The sequence below is a fragment of the Marmota flaviventris genome, chromosome 2 (assembly GCF_047511675.1).
Source record: "Marmota flaviventris isolate mMarFla1 chromosome 2, mMarFla1.hap1, whole genome shotgun sequence".
NCBI classification, from domain to species: domain Eukaryota; kingdom Metazoa; phylum Chordata; class Mammalia; order Rodentia; family Sciuridae; genus Marmota; species Marmota flaviventris.
The window spans coordinates 13,028,893-13,048,727 of NC_092499.1; the positions used below are offsets into that span (position 1 = coordinate 13,028,893).

The window sequence follows — 19,835 nt, forward strand, 5'->3', positions numbered from 1 at the left end:
CTCCTGCTGACCCAGAGTCTGCTTTTTCACAAGATGACCAAGCGATTCACAGGTGTGCTAAGGTGTTTGGACCACAGGATCCAGGGTGGGTGGACCACAGGATGAAGGAATTAGCCAGAACTTCCATCTCCCAGACTCCATCTCCCACCACACAAGAGCAGAAGACAGAAACCGTCTTCCTGAGGAACAGGACTGCCTACATAATTTACAGAGCCCAGTGCAAAATGTGAACTTGGGACCCCTTTCTAAAAGGTCTTAAGAATTTCAAGATGGCGACACAAGCAAGTGGGGGCCCTTCTGACGGGGGTACAAGGGACCACAGGTCCCATGTTCATGGAGCTGGCGAGGTAAGAAAGGTCATTCTGGGCCCGATCATGCTAGCCAGATACATCATTTGCTTTATTCATTTCCAACCATTGTAATTAAAAGCTCCAACTTCTCATCCTTTTTGACGTTTATTTTTTTTCTCCATATGCAAATAAAAATGGTTTTCAATGGCTCTTATTCCAGTGTAATTCTTTCAAAAAATACAAATATGTAGGTCTATGAAAACATGAATAGAAGTTCTGTGTAGGGAAAGACAATTTGTGGTCACTTATTTTATTGACAGTGTACAGACTTTTGATATATTGCATTACAATACTGACCGCCAGATTTCTCATAAAGGTTCAGTTTGTATTTACTCTAGATTTTTCTTTACAACAAAAGTAAACTCATGCCAGTGTTTAGGAACCAAGAATGTCAATTCATTCAAATTTAATGACAGTTTTATTAAACTAAGAATTTCATGTCACAGAGCATTCACAGTGCAGGAGGTCACAGTTATTGAAAAAATAAATAGCGGCATAAATATATTTATTATTTACAACTTTCCAACCCATTGCTCCTGCTCTGAGAGAATGAACAAATATAAGGGTGCAGCCCAGCGCGCTCAAAGTGTCTCGTGGGGGACCCAGGCCATGTGTGGCCTGCCCTAGATGTTCTTGGTTTGCTCTGTTTTTTAACAAGGTCCTTTCAGGACCCAAGACAACCCTGATCACCTGCTACTTGGTAAGTCAAGGTGGGCCCTAGGAAGATCCAAATACCTGGGGGAAGCCATGCCCAGCCCGCCTCTTGGCATCTCGTAGTGCCTGGCCTCTGCACGCTGGGTCCTTGCCTTGGTGATCCTGCATCTGCCCACGGGCCTGGCCCCAAGTGGCCAGCAGCCTTCCTCCTCTCTAGGGAATCAAAGCTCCCTTTGTGCACAGACACCAGCAGCTACTCCCAGCTGGAAGGGAGGTCCGGGCAGAGGGCACCCTGCCAGGGAGCTAGTGCTCTGAGCTGGAGACTTGGCCTCCTAGACTAGCAGCCACCCACAGGGATCCCCCAAAGAAGCTCAGCCACATCTCTGTTTGCTGGGTCCCCAAATTCCCTGGTACAAGCCTTGGGCAGTGTGGACAGTGTGGTCACAGAGTCTACAGCTCAGAGGGTCAGGGATGGAAGGTGAGACAGGATGCCCAGTGGTCAGGAAAAAAAAACCCTAGGAAATTTTATTTGGAAAAGCCTTGAATTTTCAGGGGGAGGAGAGGCCTCCTCCTGTTAAAAGGGGACCACGTGTCCCCTGGGGGATTCCCCTGGAGTGCTGGCAGGAGGGCTCTGCTGTCTGGGTCCCTCCCTCTGGGCACAAAGGCTGGTCATACCAAGCCCTGCCTCTAGAAACCAAAAGCTGCACGTTCCTCTGGTAGCTTTAAAGTGTTGTTTTCCAGGGACGGGGTGGGGAGGGCACATACTCCCCCCAGAATCAACAAGTCTGTTGGCCTTATAAATGGAAAAGTCCCAACCACCCAGGTGCATAAGGAACAGCTGCTTGAATTCTGGCAACACCGTGGGATAGGTGTGGATTATGCTGGAATTTGTCACCGGGCTTTTAACGAAGGAGTAGCCAATCCCCAGCCCCGAAAATCCAATGGATGGAACAACCACACGGTTGAGGCCCTGCCCTTCAGAGATGCCTCTTGGAGGCTACAGGGATTGGAAGAGGGTGGGATTTCAGGTGGACACGAGGCGGGATGAAGATTCACAACTTGGACAACTGGATACTGACTCTGTAAGAGTCGACACAACGTCCTAGAAGCACGAAGGTCAAAGAGGACACAAAGCAGGGCCACTAGTCCCTACCAGTGTGTGCCTAGGACGTGTGAGGGCTTGGCAGCAACGAGTAGAACCTGCAAGCCATCTGTGATGGAAAAGTTAGGATTTAAAAAAATCTCCATAGAGGAATCAAAGCTTGGATACCACTCAGCTGGCTTCCTGGGAAAGACTGCTCCACCTGGGGTCAAGAGGGCATCCCTCCTGATCTCACGCGGCACCCACTTGCTGGAGCTGGGCAGCCCTGTGACAAGCCCCATGTCCACCCGCTAGCTAGCTGCCAGGTTCCAGGTGAAGTATGAAGCTAGCGTCCAGTTTCAGGTTTCTTTATTAACAAGCAACTGCAACAACCTAAGTGGAAATGCCTTTTTAAAATCTGCACCCGTGGAATGGGCCCTGTGGGGAAGAGTCCTTTGCATGAGGCCAAGGTTCCCGTGACAGGACCTGGCGGGAGGCCGCCGACCCTGGTTCTCCGCCTTGTAGATCTGGACGGTGAAAGACCCTCCCTCTCGTTCCCACACAACTGACACAGTGGGGCATAGTTACCCAGAGAACAGGAAGGCCCCTGCCCCACGGCTGGTAGGCCTCACGCCCCAGGGGCTCATGTGAGGAGCCGCAGAGACCAGAAACCCCGGGAGGGAGCGCTCTCGCCTGGCGAGGGCTCGGATGCTCTTTGGGCGAGTCCATATGGAGAGGGCAGTGGGTCCAAGGAGTGTGGGGATGAGGGACCTCCTGCCACCCAAGAGCTAACCAGAGAGCATTTCCAGGAATTTCTAGAAGTTTCTAAGGACACGACGTGGCAACAGGGCTGCTCCAGACAGGGACCACAGGCATCCCGGATGCATCTGCTCCCTGCTAGTGCTGGGCTTCTCTCCCACTTTCCCCAGAAGCAATGAGCTGACCCTCTCCCTGTCCTTCTGGCCTTCTCCACCCCCATCTTGAGGAGAGGGAGGGGCCTTGGGGTTCCAGGAGGAGGAAGGCCAAGAGGAAAGGCAGGTGTGGGGCCAAGATGCCACCTGCGCCCTTCCCGAGTTCCTGCCTGCTGGGGAGTCCAGGGTTCTCTGAAGGGTGGGCTGCTGCAGCGTTTGAGCTTGCAAATCCTTGTGTCCAGGAAGAGAAGGTTGGAAAAACCTAGACCCCGGGCAGCCCAGGCTGGGGCTTTTGGTCCCTGTCTTCAGGACTGTGCTTGGGTGGTGTGCAAACCCTGGTGAGGGCTCGGGGAAGGTGAGTGCCTATTGGCTGCTCGGGTCTGTAAAGGCAGGGGCAGACAGGCAAAAGCCAGGAAGAGCCCTCACAGGTGGGGAAGGGAATGACCAGGCGCAGACACACACCTGTAGTCAGGTGTGTGCACAGGTGCTGGTAGGTGACAGGGAGAAGCAGAGGCCAACAGACTCCAGACCATGTTATAGGAAGGACAGGGTAAGCAACGGGGCCACACTGACTGTCCGCAGTGCCCTTAACCTTCCGTCTCTCACAGCTGCTGACCCAGAACCTTCCTTCAGGGTCAGGTTCCCAAGACACTCCACACTGTCCACCCTAATCCTTGGGCCAGTAAGGACAAATCCCAGACCAGAAGCAGGAATCACCTGCCCCTGCTTCTATAGACACTTTCTACCTGAGTACATGGTTCCTTTTGCTTTTCTGCCCCCCAGAGAAGAGCTTAATGTATTTTTTGTCTATTTTGTAGCAGAAATAATTACCCCATGCTAATTAGCTTTGGAGATAAAAATAAAGGGAGTGATCCGGCATGGGCTGAAAGCGTAAGTTAAAAAATGAAGACCTAAATCATCAAGCAACTCTTAAACTTGTGATGGAAATATATATAGTTAAAAACAGAGAATTTTTCACCTACACTGTTCATAAAGTATTCTAGGTTTCATAAATGCATAGAGCCTTTTAAGGACATTACGTTGGCACATTAAAGTCCAAAGAACATTAGCTAAGAGGAGCATACTACATATTAAAAACATAACTTCATAGTCTCTAGCTGCAGCTGTAGTCGACTTTATAACCTCAAATGGATTCTGCAGAGAGGAGGGCGATTAGGATATATTCTCTGAAAGTTACACAGGGACTCAGTGAATTGAAACCCAGCAGGGACATCTTCAGGGACCACGTACCCTGGTCCTTGTCATATCTAAAAATGATTTTTAGTCTTTTTCAGAAAAAGAAAAAAGACTTCAGATAAGAACAGATCTTAGGAGATGATCTGGGGAATCCAGGAGCCAGTTAAATATTTGATGAGGTTTTGACTTAAACAAAAAGAACCAACCACAAGTGCAAACTCACGCCCATGCCTGCTGCCCCAGGCTGGCCAACCCACATGCACTGGCTCAGCTGGGGAGGGGCAGTGGGGTGGCGCTTGGACAAGCATGCTACCGTTGGCCACTAAACTAGATCACTTGACCTGCCCAAGACCAAATGAATATGTGGGAAAAACTATCCCTGCGTGTGTGTGTGTGTGTGTGTGTGTGTTTTGAACTAAGCTATTCAGACCCAGAGTGGTCCCCAGTGGCTCTGAAACCTCTTGCAGCTAAGTTTCTACTGCTGCATGGGCTCCCTCCCATCCGGCTTAGCCAGTTTTTTAGGAAAATCCTTTTTTCTCGATTTGAAGGCCCCTGAGCCCAGGCTCTGGGTAGAGAAACAGAAAGAGAAGCATTGATATGGTGTCACTCTAATACTGATGTGAGTCCTGGATGGAAACTGGTGCCGGGAGCCAAGTCCCACCACAGGGTCATGCTTAAGGGAACTTGGGGACGCAGGCTTGAACACTTCCTCCTTTTGGAATTCCGGAGGCCTCACAGAGCATAGTCACAAATTCCAACGTGGGTCATGAGCTTGGTGTCTCAGGAGGGGGTTAGCTACTGGAGTTAAACTCATTGCCAAGTTTAAAGCGATTTCTGGTGAATCACTAAAAACCTTTCCTCTGACATCGACAGGGGTGGCTCCCACATCTTCTCCTGTGCAAAATATCTCAATATTAAAAGTGCATCAGATCCGGTAGACTTTTGCGATAGAAATGTTAAAAAAATAAAAGAACACTCTCTATAGAAAATTAATTTGTGCTTGCTTTTGAGAACCCAGGAAAGGTTTGTGTTCATAAATCTTTTCAATATACATTTTAGAGCAGTTGAACATGGTTCCATGCTTCTCTATTTTTAATCAGTCTCCTATCCCCGGCCTTTCATATGTAGTAAACTATGAGTTTCAAGAAAATTAGCTCTAAAAATTTCCAAGATATGTTTTTCAGACTTGCCTCTAGCTAACCAGAGAGCAATTCATGGTTTTAAAGGAAATCTCTCTTTCTTGTCACTAAAACCATCAGTTATGGAATTGGCTGGGCATATAAACAACTGCGTCTTTCCACAGGGGGGTTATGAATCTAAAACATTACAGAAATGACAAACCTGGACAGACAGTGCATTGCCTCACACAGAAGGTCTGGAATGTCGAGCAGTGAACTGCAGTCCTCACTGTGTCTCTGAGTTAGCACCTGTTTCCACGTTGGTCCTTCACCTTTTTCTATATTCCAAACCAAACATCTCCACGTCGATGCAAGACGAGACACAGAGGTTTCATTTTTGTACAGGGGTGACCTTTTGGGGTCCCCATCATGATCTTTTAGTGTGGAATGATATTTTTCAAGTATGATGATCTGTCGGATGTTTTATTTTTAAATATTTCATTGCTCATTCTCTGCATCAATAAAAAGGATAAGAGTATTTGCGTTTCTCTCTTCTGCTGTGAAAGAAATGTTGCCATTCTTCTAATTTTTCCAGAAAAAGGAGTGGAATGTCTGCTGTCATGGTCTCCAACCCCAGCAGGGTGACGCCTTGCCTCTTCCAAACCGTGAGTGCTTCCGGCAGAAGTCAGAGGCTCCTGGGGACACATGTTGCCTGAGGACCTCACTCCTCTGGCCCCGAGCTGACACTACAGAGTGGCACTTTTGTTTTGCACTTGCCCAGGGAGACCTCGTGGGCACCGACTGCCTCGTTTCTGAGCCTGCCCATGGAGGAGAAAGACAAGCTGCATGCAGAAGTGTGCAAGAGATGGGACACTCCATGTCCCCGCGGCTGGCAGCTCAGGGGCCTGTGGAGCTGCTTAACTCAGGACCCTGCCTTGGGGGCTGACTCCAAAGAGCAGGCCAGCAGCCTGGGCTGGGACCAGGCAAAGACCACGATGGCCCTTCCTTCCAGCTCATGAAAGGACAGATGGTGGTGGCTGAGGCAGGAGGGACCTGTGGCGGGGGAGGGAGAGAGAAGGATGCCAGTGTGGTGGGCGGCCAGGACGGCGCGGGGTGGTGGCTCAGCTCTAATCGTCTTCTCGGCACATGGGCAGGTTGACGAAGGTGAAGACGTTAAACTCTATCATTATGGAGAAGCACAGGAAGATGGCGTAGAGAACCAGCACGTAGATGCCCAGCTTCCGATCCAGCCGCCATTTGTTGAGGTGGATGCCGAGGACCTGGGGGGACACAGTGTAAGAGTTGGGCTTGGGGAAGAGGGACACAGAAGGCGTTTTTACCAAAACATAACGTGTAAGTCACAAACCCTGGAGCTGCAGAACGGAGACAAGGGCAAATGGTCCCCGATGGGCTTCTCCTTGGTTTCACCAGAAACAGCCCTGAGTATATCCCTGTCCCATGCCAGGGAGAGTCGACGGCCCAGTCCTGCTGACTCCAAGATACCCAGCAGCCACCCTCGGGGCACTCACCTCCCCAGGCAGGGCCACCCCCTCAGGTGCACAAGTCCCCCAGCCCAGGCCTTGTGGAGAGACAAGCAGGTCTTTATCTTGGCCTCAGAACATGGCCTGTCTTTCTTCCTTGACATATTTCCCAAGGCTCCCAAGGTCCCCATTCTTGGCAAACTGCAGTCTGGGGCATCCCTTTCTCTGTGTGTGTGTGTGTGTGTGTGTGTGTGTGTGTGTCCCTCCACTGCATTTGGGCGGGTGGGGCACGCTTCCCCCCACTGTCTTCCTCTGATGACTGAATCAAGGCTTCCGAGGGCTGGACCGGTTACCTCTGCAGAGCACACAGCTCTGTAAATCAGACCAACCTGGTTTGAATCTTAGATTTGCTGTTTCCTTAGTCTGTGACCTGGGGCCAATTACTTACCCCCCGAGCCTCGATTTCTTCTGCAAAATGGGAATGATACCTGCACTACCCTCATCAGGGAGCAGCAAGGATCAGAGAAGTAAAGTGCTCAGCTCAGGCCTAGGCACATGCAGTAGGGAAGCCTTGACTGCCAAGTGTCATCCTGAGGCCTGCCACACCCCCTCTTGTCAGCTCAGATGGGAAGAATTTCTGTCCCCTGGCACTAGAGAGGGCACTGGACAAGGCAGCAAGAAGAAAGGAAATGCAATTCACTTCCCCTGTGATATCTCATCTGCTCAGGAAAGTGCTTAGTAGTGTTGGTCGATGCTCTTGGGAAAAACTGGGTTTGGAGTACATGTGGGTGTACACCTTTGCTCCACTTTGTCTTATGCCAGAGGCAGGGGACAAGGAGGTGTTTGGAGTCTTGCAAGTGACGAGGCAGAAGCAGATGAAATGAGGCCTGCGTGAGGCTTCTCTTTTAGAATTATAAACACTCACGGTGAGCGCGACGGAGCCCAGCAGCAGCACCACAGAATAGACCAGACCCCGGCTGTTGATCTTGACCTGGAAAAGCAAACACAGGGGCCCTGAGCCTCTTGGCTGCGTGGCCAATCCACTGTGAATGCCCAGCGCGCTTAGGCTTATTCACTCCCTGCTCAGGAGAACACAGGGTCCTCGGGTAAGCGCATGGCCAGAAGTCTGGACAATGTGGGTTCAACCTGGACTCTGGTCTCTGAGGAAGGGGCCTGGGAGGGGGACGGGCTGAGATAAGAGGTGGAAGCATGAATAGCCCTCGGCAAACACGGGCTCCCTTATTGAGACCCCCCCACCCCAGTCTGTTCTGTCAAAGAAGTGTGTGCCCCATTCATGATAAAAACACTTAAAGACACGAGGAATGGAAGGAACCCACCTCAACATCATAAAGGCCATACGTGAAAAACCCAAAGCCAACCTCGTAGTAAATGGGAAGAACTGAAAACATCTCCTTTAAAACCCAGGACAAGACAAGGACGTCCACTCCCACCCTCCTGGGTAACATAGTGCTGGAGAGTCTAGCCAGAACAATTAGGCAAGAGAGGGAAATAAGAGGGATAAAAATAGGAAAGGAAGAAGTCAAATAATCACTGTTTGCAGATGATGGGATCCTATACCTAGAAGATCCAAAAAATACTCTACTAAAAGACGGCTTGAGCTAATAAGCAATTTGGCAAAGTAGTGGGTCAATAACCAACATACAAAAATCAGTAGCTTTCCTATATATCAACAATGAAGCTTCCAAGAAAGAAATCAGGAAATCAATTCCATCCACAATAGCCTCAAAAAAAAAAAAAAAAAGAATAAATCTAACCATGGAGGTGAAAAGCCTCAACAATGAAAACTATAGAACACTGAAGAAGGGAATTGGGGAAGACCTCAGAAGATAGAGAGGCCTCCCATGTTCCTGGATAGGCAGGATTAATGTTGTTAAACATCATTACCACCAAACGCAATATACAGATTCAATGCTCCCCACAAAATACCAATGGCAATCTTCACAAAATAAGAAAAAACGGTCCTAAAACTCATTTGGAAGAATAAAAGACCCAGAATAGCCAAAGCAATTCTAGGCCCAAAAAGCAACCCTGGAGGCATCACAATACCTGACTTCAAATTATTCTACAGAGCCATAGCAACAAAAGCTGCATGGCCCTGGCCCAGAAACAGACACACAACCAATGGTACAGAAGAGAATACACAGGGCAAACCCACACATCTACAGTCGTCTGATCCTTGACAACGGTGCCAAAAACACACCCTGGAGAAAAGACAGAATTTTCAACAAATGAGGCTGGGAAAACTGGTTATCCACATGCAGAAGAATGAAACTAGACCCTGTCTCTCACCCTGCACAAAAGTCAACTCAAAATGGATCAAAGGCCTAGGAATTAGATCAGCAATTATGCAGCTCCTAGAAGAAAAGTAGGGTCAACGCTCCAGCACATGGGCACGGGCAACGATTTTCTCAATAGGATCCCTGAAGCTCAGGAAATAAGTTGATTAATGGGACAGCATCAGATTAAAGAGCTTCTGCACAGGAAAGGAAACAGGAATGTGAAGGGAGAACCTACAGAGGGGGCGAAAGTCTTTGCTAGCTACTCTTCTGACAGAGGATCAATATCTAGAATATGTGAAGAACTCAAAACGATTTACACCAAAACGTCAAACCACTCAATTACTAAATGGGCAAATGAATTAAACAGGCACTTCTCAAAAGAAGAAATACAAATGGCCAACAAATATATGAAAAAATATCCAACATCATTAGCAATTAGGGAAATGCAAATCAAGACTACACCGAGATCTCATCTCACACCAGTCAGGCGGCAGTCAGCAAGAACACAAACAATAATAAATGCTGGGGAGGATATGGAGAAAATGGAACACTTTAACACTGTTGTTGGGACGTAAAATCCTATTAGTACAACCACTATGGAAATCAGTATGGAGTTTCCTCAAAAGACTAGGCATGGAACCACCGTATGACCCAGCTGTACCACGCCTCAATATTTGTCCTAAAGAATTAGAATCATCTTACTACAGTGATACACGCACATCCACGTTCACAGCAGCATGATTCATAATAGCCAACTAGGGACCAGCCTAGGGGTCCATCCACAGGTGAATGGATAAAGAAAACGGACTCTTACTCAGCCATAAAGAAAAAGAAATATGCCCATTTGTAGGAAAACCGATGGAACTGGAGTCCATTATGTTAAATAAAATAAGTCCAACTCAGAAGGTTAAAGATGGAATGTTTTCTCTCCTATGTGGAAGCTGGAGAGGAAAAAGGAAAAGAAAGTTGGGGGTGGTGGGGATCTCCCGCAAATCAGGGAGAGATCAGTAGAGGAAAGGAACCAGGGGGTGGGAAGAAGGGAGGGAGGGGAGAGGGCTGGGGAGGGATATGAGCCAGATCATGTTGCTATTTTGCATGCAAGTATGAGTATGGAACAACAAATCCCATTCCTACATACAATTACAGCGCACCAATAGGACATACGTGAAGAAAAAAGAAGGTGGGTACCAAGGTGCCAAGGATGGAGACAGGCACATCTCCTAAACCCTGGGCTAAGTGCACCCACCTGTTTCCTTGGGCACTGGGGGGACTTACCGTGGATCCATAACTAATGACCATGGTCTGCAGGCCCCATGGGATGCCGAGCCCCACCAGGATGTCGAACACATTGCTTCCTATGGTGTTGGACACCGCCATGTCGCCAAGGCCTGGGGACCACCAACACATTTCTGTCATCAAGAGCAGGTCTCTGGAAACCTGTGTTCTTTCTCACAACTGTCCTCTCAGTGCTATTCCTTAGAAAGGAATCCCCTCCTCGTGGACCCTACTTTCCTAAGACCTTTCTTGTGAGGTTTAAGATCTTCTCCCTTCAAAAAATTTAAAAGACCCTGTTACGGGTTGAATCGTGGCCCTCAGACTCACTTGTTGATGTCCTAACCCCCAGTTCTCCAGGGTGGTACCTTATTGGAGGCAGGGCCTCTGACAAGGTGAGAGGTTAAGATGAGGTCATTAGGGTGAGCCCTAATCCAATGTGACTGGGAGGACCTTGGACACAGACAGCACACAGGGAGAAAGGTACTGAGGAGGAAGACAGCCCAGGAGGTCAGGACAGGGGCCTGGACGGGATTCTCCCTGCCTCAGAATCAACCCTGCCCACACCTTGACCTTGAACTCTGACCTTCAGCTGACATTCTCTGAGGACCCACCATGAGCTCTGCCTCACTTAGTGCTCCAGTTGTGCTGGGGAGTTGGGAACAAGATCATTCTCATGGGGCCGATGATGAAGGGCACGGTGTGAGTGGCCAGTTGTCAGGACGCCTGGTCCGGCACCCTTTATAACAAACCATCAGGGTCCTGCTTGTGGCCCAGGCAAAGGTACCCTGGCCTTGGCCAGGATCACAGGGCATCAGATCTCATGCCTTGGTCGTTCCTAAAGGGTAAACTTTCTCCAAACAGAACAGAAGCATCTCAGAGACTGGGGGCCATGCCCACTGTCCAGTCTCATACCAGCTACACCAGTTGAGGGGCTCAATCTCTTGAGGGGGATTAAAGTGCAGAGAGCAAATTTATAAATAAGACTCGTGCTGGCTGAAGTCCGTTCTAACTTCCCATTCAGCCCTAATTTGACACACACAAAGGTCTGCAGGATGAGCAAGCCTGGCTCACAGTACCTATGCCATGACACTGCTTGGTGGCTGGGCAGCCCGGCAGCTCTGACCAACATCTGGGCGAGGGCCCACCCCCTCCCATCCTGGCTGCTGTCATCTGCTGACTCCTGCACACGAGGCCCCCCCAAGGTCTGCAGGGCTGGGCGGACGTTCCTGCTCCTTCCTGCCAGGCGCTGTTCCAAGTGACCTCAGTGTCTTGGCGGCTTAGTCCTGTGAGGGGCCGCAGCTCTGGGAACCTGGCCTCCCAGGATCCTAGTCTGGCAAAACTCAGGAACACGCAGGACTGTTCTGGACCAGCGGCTGGTGCCTGGTGAGGACATGGGGCTCGCCAGACAGGGAGGGAGGAGAAAAGGTGCGGGAGTTTGGAGAGGAGACAGGTGCTCCTCAGGGTTGCTGGAGTCCCCACACTACGCAGCATCTGTGGCATCTGGTGTGACTCCTCGAGGACTCTTAGGGCCGTGACTCAACCTTGATGAGCACCAAATCACCCGGGGGTGGAGGGAGGTTTTGTTAACACGCAGATCCGGTTTGGTGGGACTGGGGCAGGGCCCAGAGGCCCATTTCTCCCAGGCTTCCAGGTCGATGTCAGTGGACCACACTTGAGCTGGGAGCCTGCAGGGAGCTCAGGGTGCAGAACTCCCCTTCAAAGCATGCTGCTGGTCTTCTGCGTGGCGCAGCAGACTCTGAACACGGTTTCTTACGCCCTTCGCTGTTGAGAAGCTACCTAATCTTACCATGCCGGTGGGATTCTGTCAATCACAGCAATTCTGTCACCCTTACGACAATGATGCACCCCAGTCTGGGTCTCAGGCTCCCTGCTTTTCTGTACGCCTTCAGTTCATCATAGCCACTCTGTGATGGTGTCCTTCCTCAGACCACCACAGGTGGGCCAAGGAGACCATCTGTCCCTTGTTCCAAAAGGAGACCTGCAGTGACTTCCCTGGGACCCCCACTCAAACCCTGAAGTTTCTCACATCATGACCCCCCCCCACAGCCTGAACCCCAGGGCCAGTCACTTAAACTGAGGTCTCTTGCCGTCTTGACCTCCCACTGAGTCCACCGGATCAACCTGGAAGTCTACTCTGAAAGGCCCGCTCACTGGCAGAAAAGGAGCCGTAGAGAAAGGCGGGACTTTGGACGGCTCTTAGGTTCTGCCCTCAGAGCCCGCACAGCAGCCCTTCTCCTGCGCCACGTGGCCGCTCAGCAGGCTCACAAGGAGACCACTGGGGCAAAACACTCTGTCTTCTAAAGCCAGAAGATGAAGAGGATGCTCATTTTCCCTTCCTGGCCCTGGGACACGGCTCCTGTCAGCTTGCTGGAGGTCACAAGATAGATTCTTCTTTTGGGGGGGGGGGGTACTGGGGATTGAACTCAGGGGTACTCAACCACTGAGCCACATCCCCAACCCTATTTTGTATTTTATTTAGAGACAGGGTCTCACTGAGTTGCTTAGCATCTCACTTTTGCTGAGGCTGGCTTTGAACTCACAATTCTCCTGCCTCAGCCTCCCAAGCTGCAGGGATTACGGGCGTGTGCTACTGGGCCTGGCTTAGATTCATTTTATGACAACCACTAGAGTGAATGCTTCCAAACACCTCCAGGAGCTCATCACGGGACCTGCTCTCCCCATGGATGGCATCTAAAATGTGATGCTTCCGGATGTGACCATCTCCCTTGTACCAGGACTGGACAGCTGCCACCCTCAGAGCCACACCTGGCCAACTACACTTGGGCAGGAAGACGAGGGGGCCGCAAGGCACTGCTGATGGCTGCCGGGACCAGACTAAGCCCATACCTTGTCTGGCCACGATCAAGCTGGCCATGCAGTCGGGGACACTGGTGCCTGCGGCCAGGAAGGTGATGCCCATGATGACGTCGGGGATCCCCAGGGTGTATCCGATGATGGTCACCTGCAGGAGAGGCAGGAGTGAGCCCGCCTGACACCCCCGGAACCGTCCCCACCCTGGGCGCTTTTAGCTTGAACATGAGGTTGCTGTCACGGAGGGGAAAATCCGGAATGTGGTTCAGTTTTAAAAGTATCTCTTGAGTGTGCTTTTTTTCCTGATTGAACAAGTACTATGTCTCAAAACATTTACAAGATAAAATACAATGACCTCCCATTTCTTAAGACCCCAGACAGCCACTGCTCAGCTCTTAGGACAGCCGTGGGCCTCAAACTTGAGCATTCAGGAAACCCCTGAAGGGCTGGTGCCAATGCAGACTGGTGCCAATGCAGACTGCCAGGCCCCACCCCAGAGTTCTGGGGGAAGCCTGAGGACTTGCCTTCCTAAAGGCCCCGGGGTTGGTGTGGCTGCTGGTCTGGGCACAACGTTTCAGAAGGTTCCAGACCTTGTTTTTGGTGTGTGTATATGTTAGGAAAAATGAAGTCCAAGTACACCACCAACATCTCTTTTGTAACTGTTTCACATAATGACCCTGGGGACACCTTTCCGTTGGAATCGTCATCTACAACACATTTTAGCTGACACTTACATTTCATTTATGGCTATAAAATGCTAGCCAATTCCTCCCTACTGGATATTTAGCTGTTTTCTTTTTTGCTCTGATAACATCACTGCCTATGACAGTATTTATTGAGCACTTACTGTGTACCAGGTACAGTACGAGGTGTTTTCCACAATCTCATGTAATCTATCATTTACCACCCACAGATGAGGGAAGCATGATTGTTATGCCAACTGAGGGTCAGAGAGGTTAAGCCACAGTGCCATGGACACACAGCTGGTTATCAATGGAGCAAGGATTCTGAGCCAAGTTTCTGCCCCTACAGCTGGTGCTCCAGCCTTTCCATCACGCTGTCCTGTGCGTACATCTTTGGCTTTTTGCCACCTTAGGATAACTTCCAAGAGGTAAAACTCTGGGTCAAAGGATAGACAGGCTCTTAGAGCTCTTGGTGCACAGTCACACACTCTACTAATGAATGTCAGACCCTGGAGGGATGGTGGGGTCAGAGCAGCTGTCAGATGGAAAGCCCTGGAAGCATCTGGACCACCCGGCTCACCAAGCCCTCAGCTCTGCTCTGCCTCTCCATCTAGAGATCCAGACAGTGGCACCCGAGAGCCCTTCACATCTCAGCTACCCGTCCCAGTCCCACGAGCGGCTGTGTGACCCTGGGTGAGCCACCTTGCTCCTCTGAGCCTCAGCCCCTCACCTGTCAAACGGGCTTGTTGACAAGGACAAATGAGAAAATGCAAGGTGACAGCACCTGGCTCCTGCCAGATGTCCACGGTGGCATCTCCCCTTCTGCTTCGATCATTTGTTTTGCTATCTTTGGGGACAAGGAGACTGGGGATCAGGCTTCCTGGGGCTCAGAGAGCCCCGGACCGGGCATGCTTTCTAAGTGCAAAGCTCGGCCCTGGCCGGCAGCCAGCGTCTGGTCTTAAAAGATGTCCCTGTTGGGAGAAAGTTTTGCTGAGGGGTCTGAGGACAGCAGACCCACTAAGAGGGTCCGTTCAGCGCTACTTGAAGTCCCTCCCTGCTCTCGAGTGAGGCGTCATTTTCTCAGATCACCCTGTGCTGATGAGATTGTTCTCAGCCGGGCACAGAGGGAGAGAGTGGGGGGCAAAAAGGAAGAAAGAGCCATCAGTGCTTCATCCACGCGGGCTCGAAGGGGCTCTGCACACCAGACCAGGAGGGGCCAACAGGTTTATAATTGGTGACTCTAGACACCATGAGCACAGAAACGGGGTTACCCTGGGATTACTAGGGCTTCCTCCCCCCTTAACTACAGAGTGACGGGGGGCTAGAATGCTGGCAGCCTTTGCGGGGTGCCTCAGCACCCAGCATGTTTAGGATCAGGGATGCCACGCGAGCCCTGCTTCAGCCTGGCTCCAACCCTGCGGCCTCTGAGCCTCCTGACGCTTAGGCTTCAGAAAGGGAAGGAAAGCCATATCCAGAGCCCCAGGGTAGGTCCCAACTCTGTCCTGACTACCTGTGTGACCTTGGTCCTCAGTGTCCCCAACTGTGCTGGGGAAAAGGGTGATCCACTTCTCAGGTCCCTCCCTGTGGATGCTCACATTCAAGAATTATTTTCCCTGAAGCTTTGGGGGCGAGAGAGGGAAAAGGCAGGTAGGGGACTTCACCCTGGCACCCTAACCAGGGCACAGTGACAGCAAGGGCACTGCTCCCAGCAAACCTTGCTGGCACTGTCAGACCCCCCAACCAGGCCATCTGAAGTTCAAAACCACAGGTAAGAGGGCCCCAGCAAGGTGGCCCCTGACCCTGGGCCAAGCCACCATGTCTCTGGTTTAAGAAACGGCAGTGGGATTCGCAGGTGAAGGATGTGCGGGTCGGGGGTCCGGCCCTGCAGCTGACCAGAGTGGAGCGACCCAGGCCGCTGTTTTCTGTAACTAGAGAAGGAAGATTCCATACCTTCATTAATTTGATCTTCCAAATGCCACAAAACCCTGTTTACCTGGGATGTTGTTTGGGGAATACACGTTGTAAGAAAACCCACTGAGTGCTGTGTTTAAATATAAAGATGGCCTGGTGGGTAGTTTTGCTTCAGAAAAATTAAGATGTGCAAATTCAAGGCACAGTGTTTGTGCTCTCTGTCACCTCGTCCTGGGGGTTTTGCAGAGTAGCTCTTTCCAGTTCTTTCCAACACAGGAAAGCCCCCTTCCTCCTGCCCTGCACGACAGCTCCCAAAAGCTGCTCAGAATCCTATCGGACTCCTGCCTGGGCTCGCGCACTGCTTGGGGAGGGCAAGGAGGGTGTGATGGGGTTGGCTGGGAGCAGAACCAGGGTTGCCTGTGTGCCTGGGGCGTTAGGCTCTATGAGGTGTTCCCCGAAGCTCGCAGGTGAGTCAAGGCTTAGAGGTGAAATGATTGGGTTTTGAGAGCCTTAAACTAATCGGTGCGTTAACCCACTGATGGGGACTAACTGGGTGGTACCTAGGCGGTAGAGGGTGGATGGAGGAAGTGGGTCCCTGGGGTTTATATTTCCTTGCTGGTGAGGGGAGCTCTCTCCCTGCTTCCTGGGGGCCATGTCCTGAGCTGCTTTCCTCCTCCCCCACAGCCCTCCCCCACGATGCGCTGCCTCACCCTGGGCCCAGAGCAGTGGAGCTGGCCTTCTATGGAACCGAGATCCCAAATAATCTTTTCCTTCTCTAAGATTGTTCTTGTCAGGGTTCTTGGTCACAGCAGCTGCTCAAACAGGCTCCAACAGCCTTACAAGACAGCACGGGTCACTCGCTTCACAGAGGGGGCCACCTTGGCCCAGGGAGCTGAGTCACTTGCTCAGGCCAGTGGCTCCCAAGAGGCAGGACTGGCACTTGCATCTGTTCTCCTGTGACTCCCGCCCTCCCCCCTCCACTTTTGTTCACACTGAGCTGTGTGGTTCCTCTGGAGTTGAGGGAGGTGGCCCTGTGACCACAGGGAAAGCCACCTGGCCCTGCTGCCTCTCAAGTCAAGCCTCGCTTGCCTCCACCCAGGTGTCTGGGGAGAATGCAGTGACCCAAGGGGGCCACCAAAGCGTGAGTGGGCGACAGATGAGCTTCACCACCCACCCGTGGGAAGGCAGCCACATGGAAACCGTTCTCCTTCTCCTGGGCTTCCACTCTGGCTGAGGAGGAGGACAGGGGCCCTCTGGCTGGGACACGCAGCACCAGGAGCACCTTGGGTTCTTGCGTAGCCTGGCCCAGCCAGCGAGGGGTTTGTACAGGGAGCCGTCGAGTGTGGCCCGAGGAGCTTTCGAGAAGCTGCAAAACCTCCATCCACGGGCACGGGAACTCCAGGCATAAAGTGAGAGGCAGCTCATGGTGTGGGTGGAGGCCACAGACCAGGAGGCCGATATTGGGGTTCTAATCCCACCTCTAGCACTCACTGATGGTGTAACCTTGGGCGAGACCCTCACTCTCTCTGTGCCTCAGTTTCCTCATCTGTAAAATGGGGACAATACAGTACTTGCCCCATGGGGTTGTCATGAGGGAGTTCACATGGGGTGCTTACAGCAGTGCTGGGCATAGGCGAAGGGAGAGGAGCACTGGGGGGTCCTGGGGAGAGCCACCTGCGTCCACCATCATCTCCCATGGCCCCGGCCCCTTTCCTTTGCATTCCCCTGGGGAACCCAGAAGTGAGGGGGCCTGTGATCAGCCCCCCCCCCCTCCACCGTCAGAATCCTCCGTCCATCCTGCCGTTCACCTGTGTGAAGTCCCTGTCCCTCCCACCCACCCGCCTCAGAGGTGAGCACAAGCTGCAGCCAAGCCCCTGGCACCCAGCACAGCACCCGCACTGTGTTTAAACCCTTGTCCACTGAGCAATAAGCCACTGGCCCCGAGGTGGCACAGCAGTGCCTATGGTGGCCTTGAGCCCAGCCTTTCTCCTCTGCTGGAAGGGGCTGGCTGTCCAGTCCACCCGCTGCTCCCACCACTCACCAGCCACACCATGAAATAGGAGAAGACGGCGATCCACAGCGTGGCGGTGATGAAGGTGACCATGAAGAGCTTCTCCCAGCGGGGCTTGCTGCAGTTGGGGATGGTGACACACAGGAGGAAGATGAGGGGCCAGGTGAACACCCACTTGGCCTTGTCCCCTCGTGCTTCTGCAGGGGGTGGGGAAAGCAAGGAGGGAAGGGGGAGAGAGACACGGGGTTACACAGCTGCGAGCCAAACCAAAGAACATCACTTCCCAGAACCCTAGACTTCCATAACATTGTCACTCTGGAAGCAGCAGGACAAAGCAGTAGGCATGTGCAGACTGGCTAACTGTAGTCTATTCAGATCCTTCATTTGTTAGGACTCGGGAGGTGAGACCCAGGCCAGGGAGGAACCTGGCCAGGGAGCTGGGATGTAGATGTGGTTGAGCTCCGGAATCCCACGGCTGGAATTCAAATGACCTTGAGTGACCCCATCAGTGTCACTTCCTTCCCCGAGGATAACAGTCATGCAAATACAACAATGTGGCGATCATCGACACAGCGCTGGCCATTTTGTATACCATTCATTTCTTCATCTGTTAAGTAGGAACAAAATCTCTTGGTTGTTGCAAGAACGACGTGACGCAGTCTGAGACCTCGGCACAGAGCCCAGCACACAGTCAGTACTCGGATCTCCAGCTTCTTCGACCAAGGTCACACAGTCAGCCTATGGCAGGTACAGACTAGCCTAAGGTGTGTGCCTGGGCTGGCGGTCCCCAACACTGGACCCTGCCAAGGAATTCACACACAATTCAGCCAAGGAAAGGTGGCCTCAGTAAGTCACCGAGTGCAAGTAGTGTCCTTAATGAGACACCCAGTATGGGTGTGTGGATGGCAGTGCAGGAAGGACCTTTGGAAATTCTCTGTAAAAGCAGTGGGGACAATGGCAAAAATGGTGACAATATTTTTTTTCAGAACTCCAGAAATCAGTCAAAGGCTTGTGGCAATCCAGGATGTCTATTTAAGACATCAGCGAGGTCCCCGGAAGAGCAGTGAGCTGCGGGGTTCTCACTTTCCCCATTTCCAGTCCCTCTCACCTGCCAACCAGCAGCCTGCAGTCCCACTTACGGCCACCAGAGGGGGCAGGTTGTGACTGAGTTTCCAAACCTGTGAAAGGGCCTCCAAGAGCCTGTATCTACCCTCCTAGGAAACCTCTGCAGAGCACTTGGGAAGCCCCCCACCCCCACCCCCAGAATTACTGTTATGGACCTCTCTGGTGCTCCCTGGAAGTCCCCACTTTTAAGACTGTCTACATATCTGAACCTGGTGTAAAGAGCCTTTTCCTTGGGGTTTTGTTGAAAACAGTCAGAAGCAATCATCAAATCATGTGCCCAAGTGGCAGATCACAGTTAGGAAAAACAATAGGGAATGAGCTATTGACAGGGGCTTGACAAAGCTCCCACATGTTCCTGCAGATCTCAAGGACCCAGCGCATGTGCAGCGCTGCCAGGTGGTTCCCAGGGTCAGGAGAGTTGAGGTCGTCCTAAGTTCTCACCTCTGCCTGACCCTGAGGCTCTGTGACAGCAAAAAGCAAAGGCAAATGCAGAGTCTGAAACTTCGTGTCTAAAAGTTGAAGGCGCGACCCCAAACGACACGGAGCCCCTCAGCAAAGATGGGGGCTGCTGAGTTCAGTATCTAGGGAAGCGTCTGCCTGGTTATGAGCCTCTAGAGTGACCCAGCACAGACCGGGTGGCCTTGCCCAGCCAAGAATTCACATTTTACAGAATTAGTTCATAAGAATCACTAAACAAACAAATGACAATGATAACAGTAGCAACAACAATGTCACACCCTGGAAAGCGGGAAGAATGTGATTTCTAGAGTTTCCACATTTTGTTATTTTAAATATATGACAATACGGTGTTTCTATAACAATGACAAAAAAATTATGAGATATGCAAAATAATATTGCCCAGACACAGGAAAAGAAGAGCCAATATGACCTTCACAAGGAAGTCCA

At 51.5% G+C, this 19,835-nt stretch overlaps 1 protein-coding gene across 1 annotated transcript in view; it reads right to left on the minus strand.

Moving 5' to 3' along the window:
• Positions 1 to 442: 442 nt before the first annotated feature.
• Slc24a4 (solute carrier family 24 member 4) overlaps positions 443 to 19,835 on the minus strand; it is a 131,750-nt gene continuing 112,357 nt past the window's right edge. Inside the window, exons 13-17 of the mRNA XM_071607590.1 lie at positions 17,835 to 18,001; positions 13,236 to 13,350; positions 10,368 to 10,480; positions 7,718 to 7,783; positions 443 to 6,591 (exon numbers count right to left, since the gene is read on the minus strand). Coding sequence (XP_071463691.1) covers positions 6,439 to 6,591; positions 7,718 to 7,783; positions 10,368 to 10,480; positions 13,236 to 13,350; positions 17,835 to 18,001 — 614 coding nt within the window. The 3' untranslated portion in view covers positions 443 to 6,438. The remainder of the gene's footprint in view (positions 6,592 to 7,717; positions 7,784 to 10,367; positions 10,481 to 13,235; positions 13,351 to 17,834; positions 18,002 to 19,835) is intronic.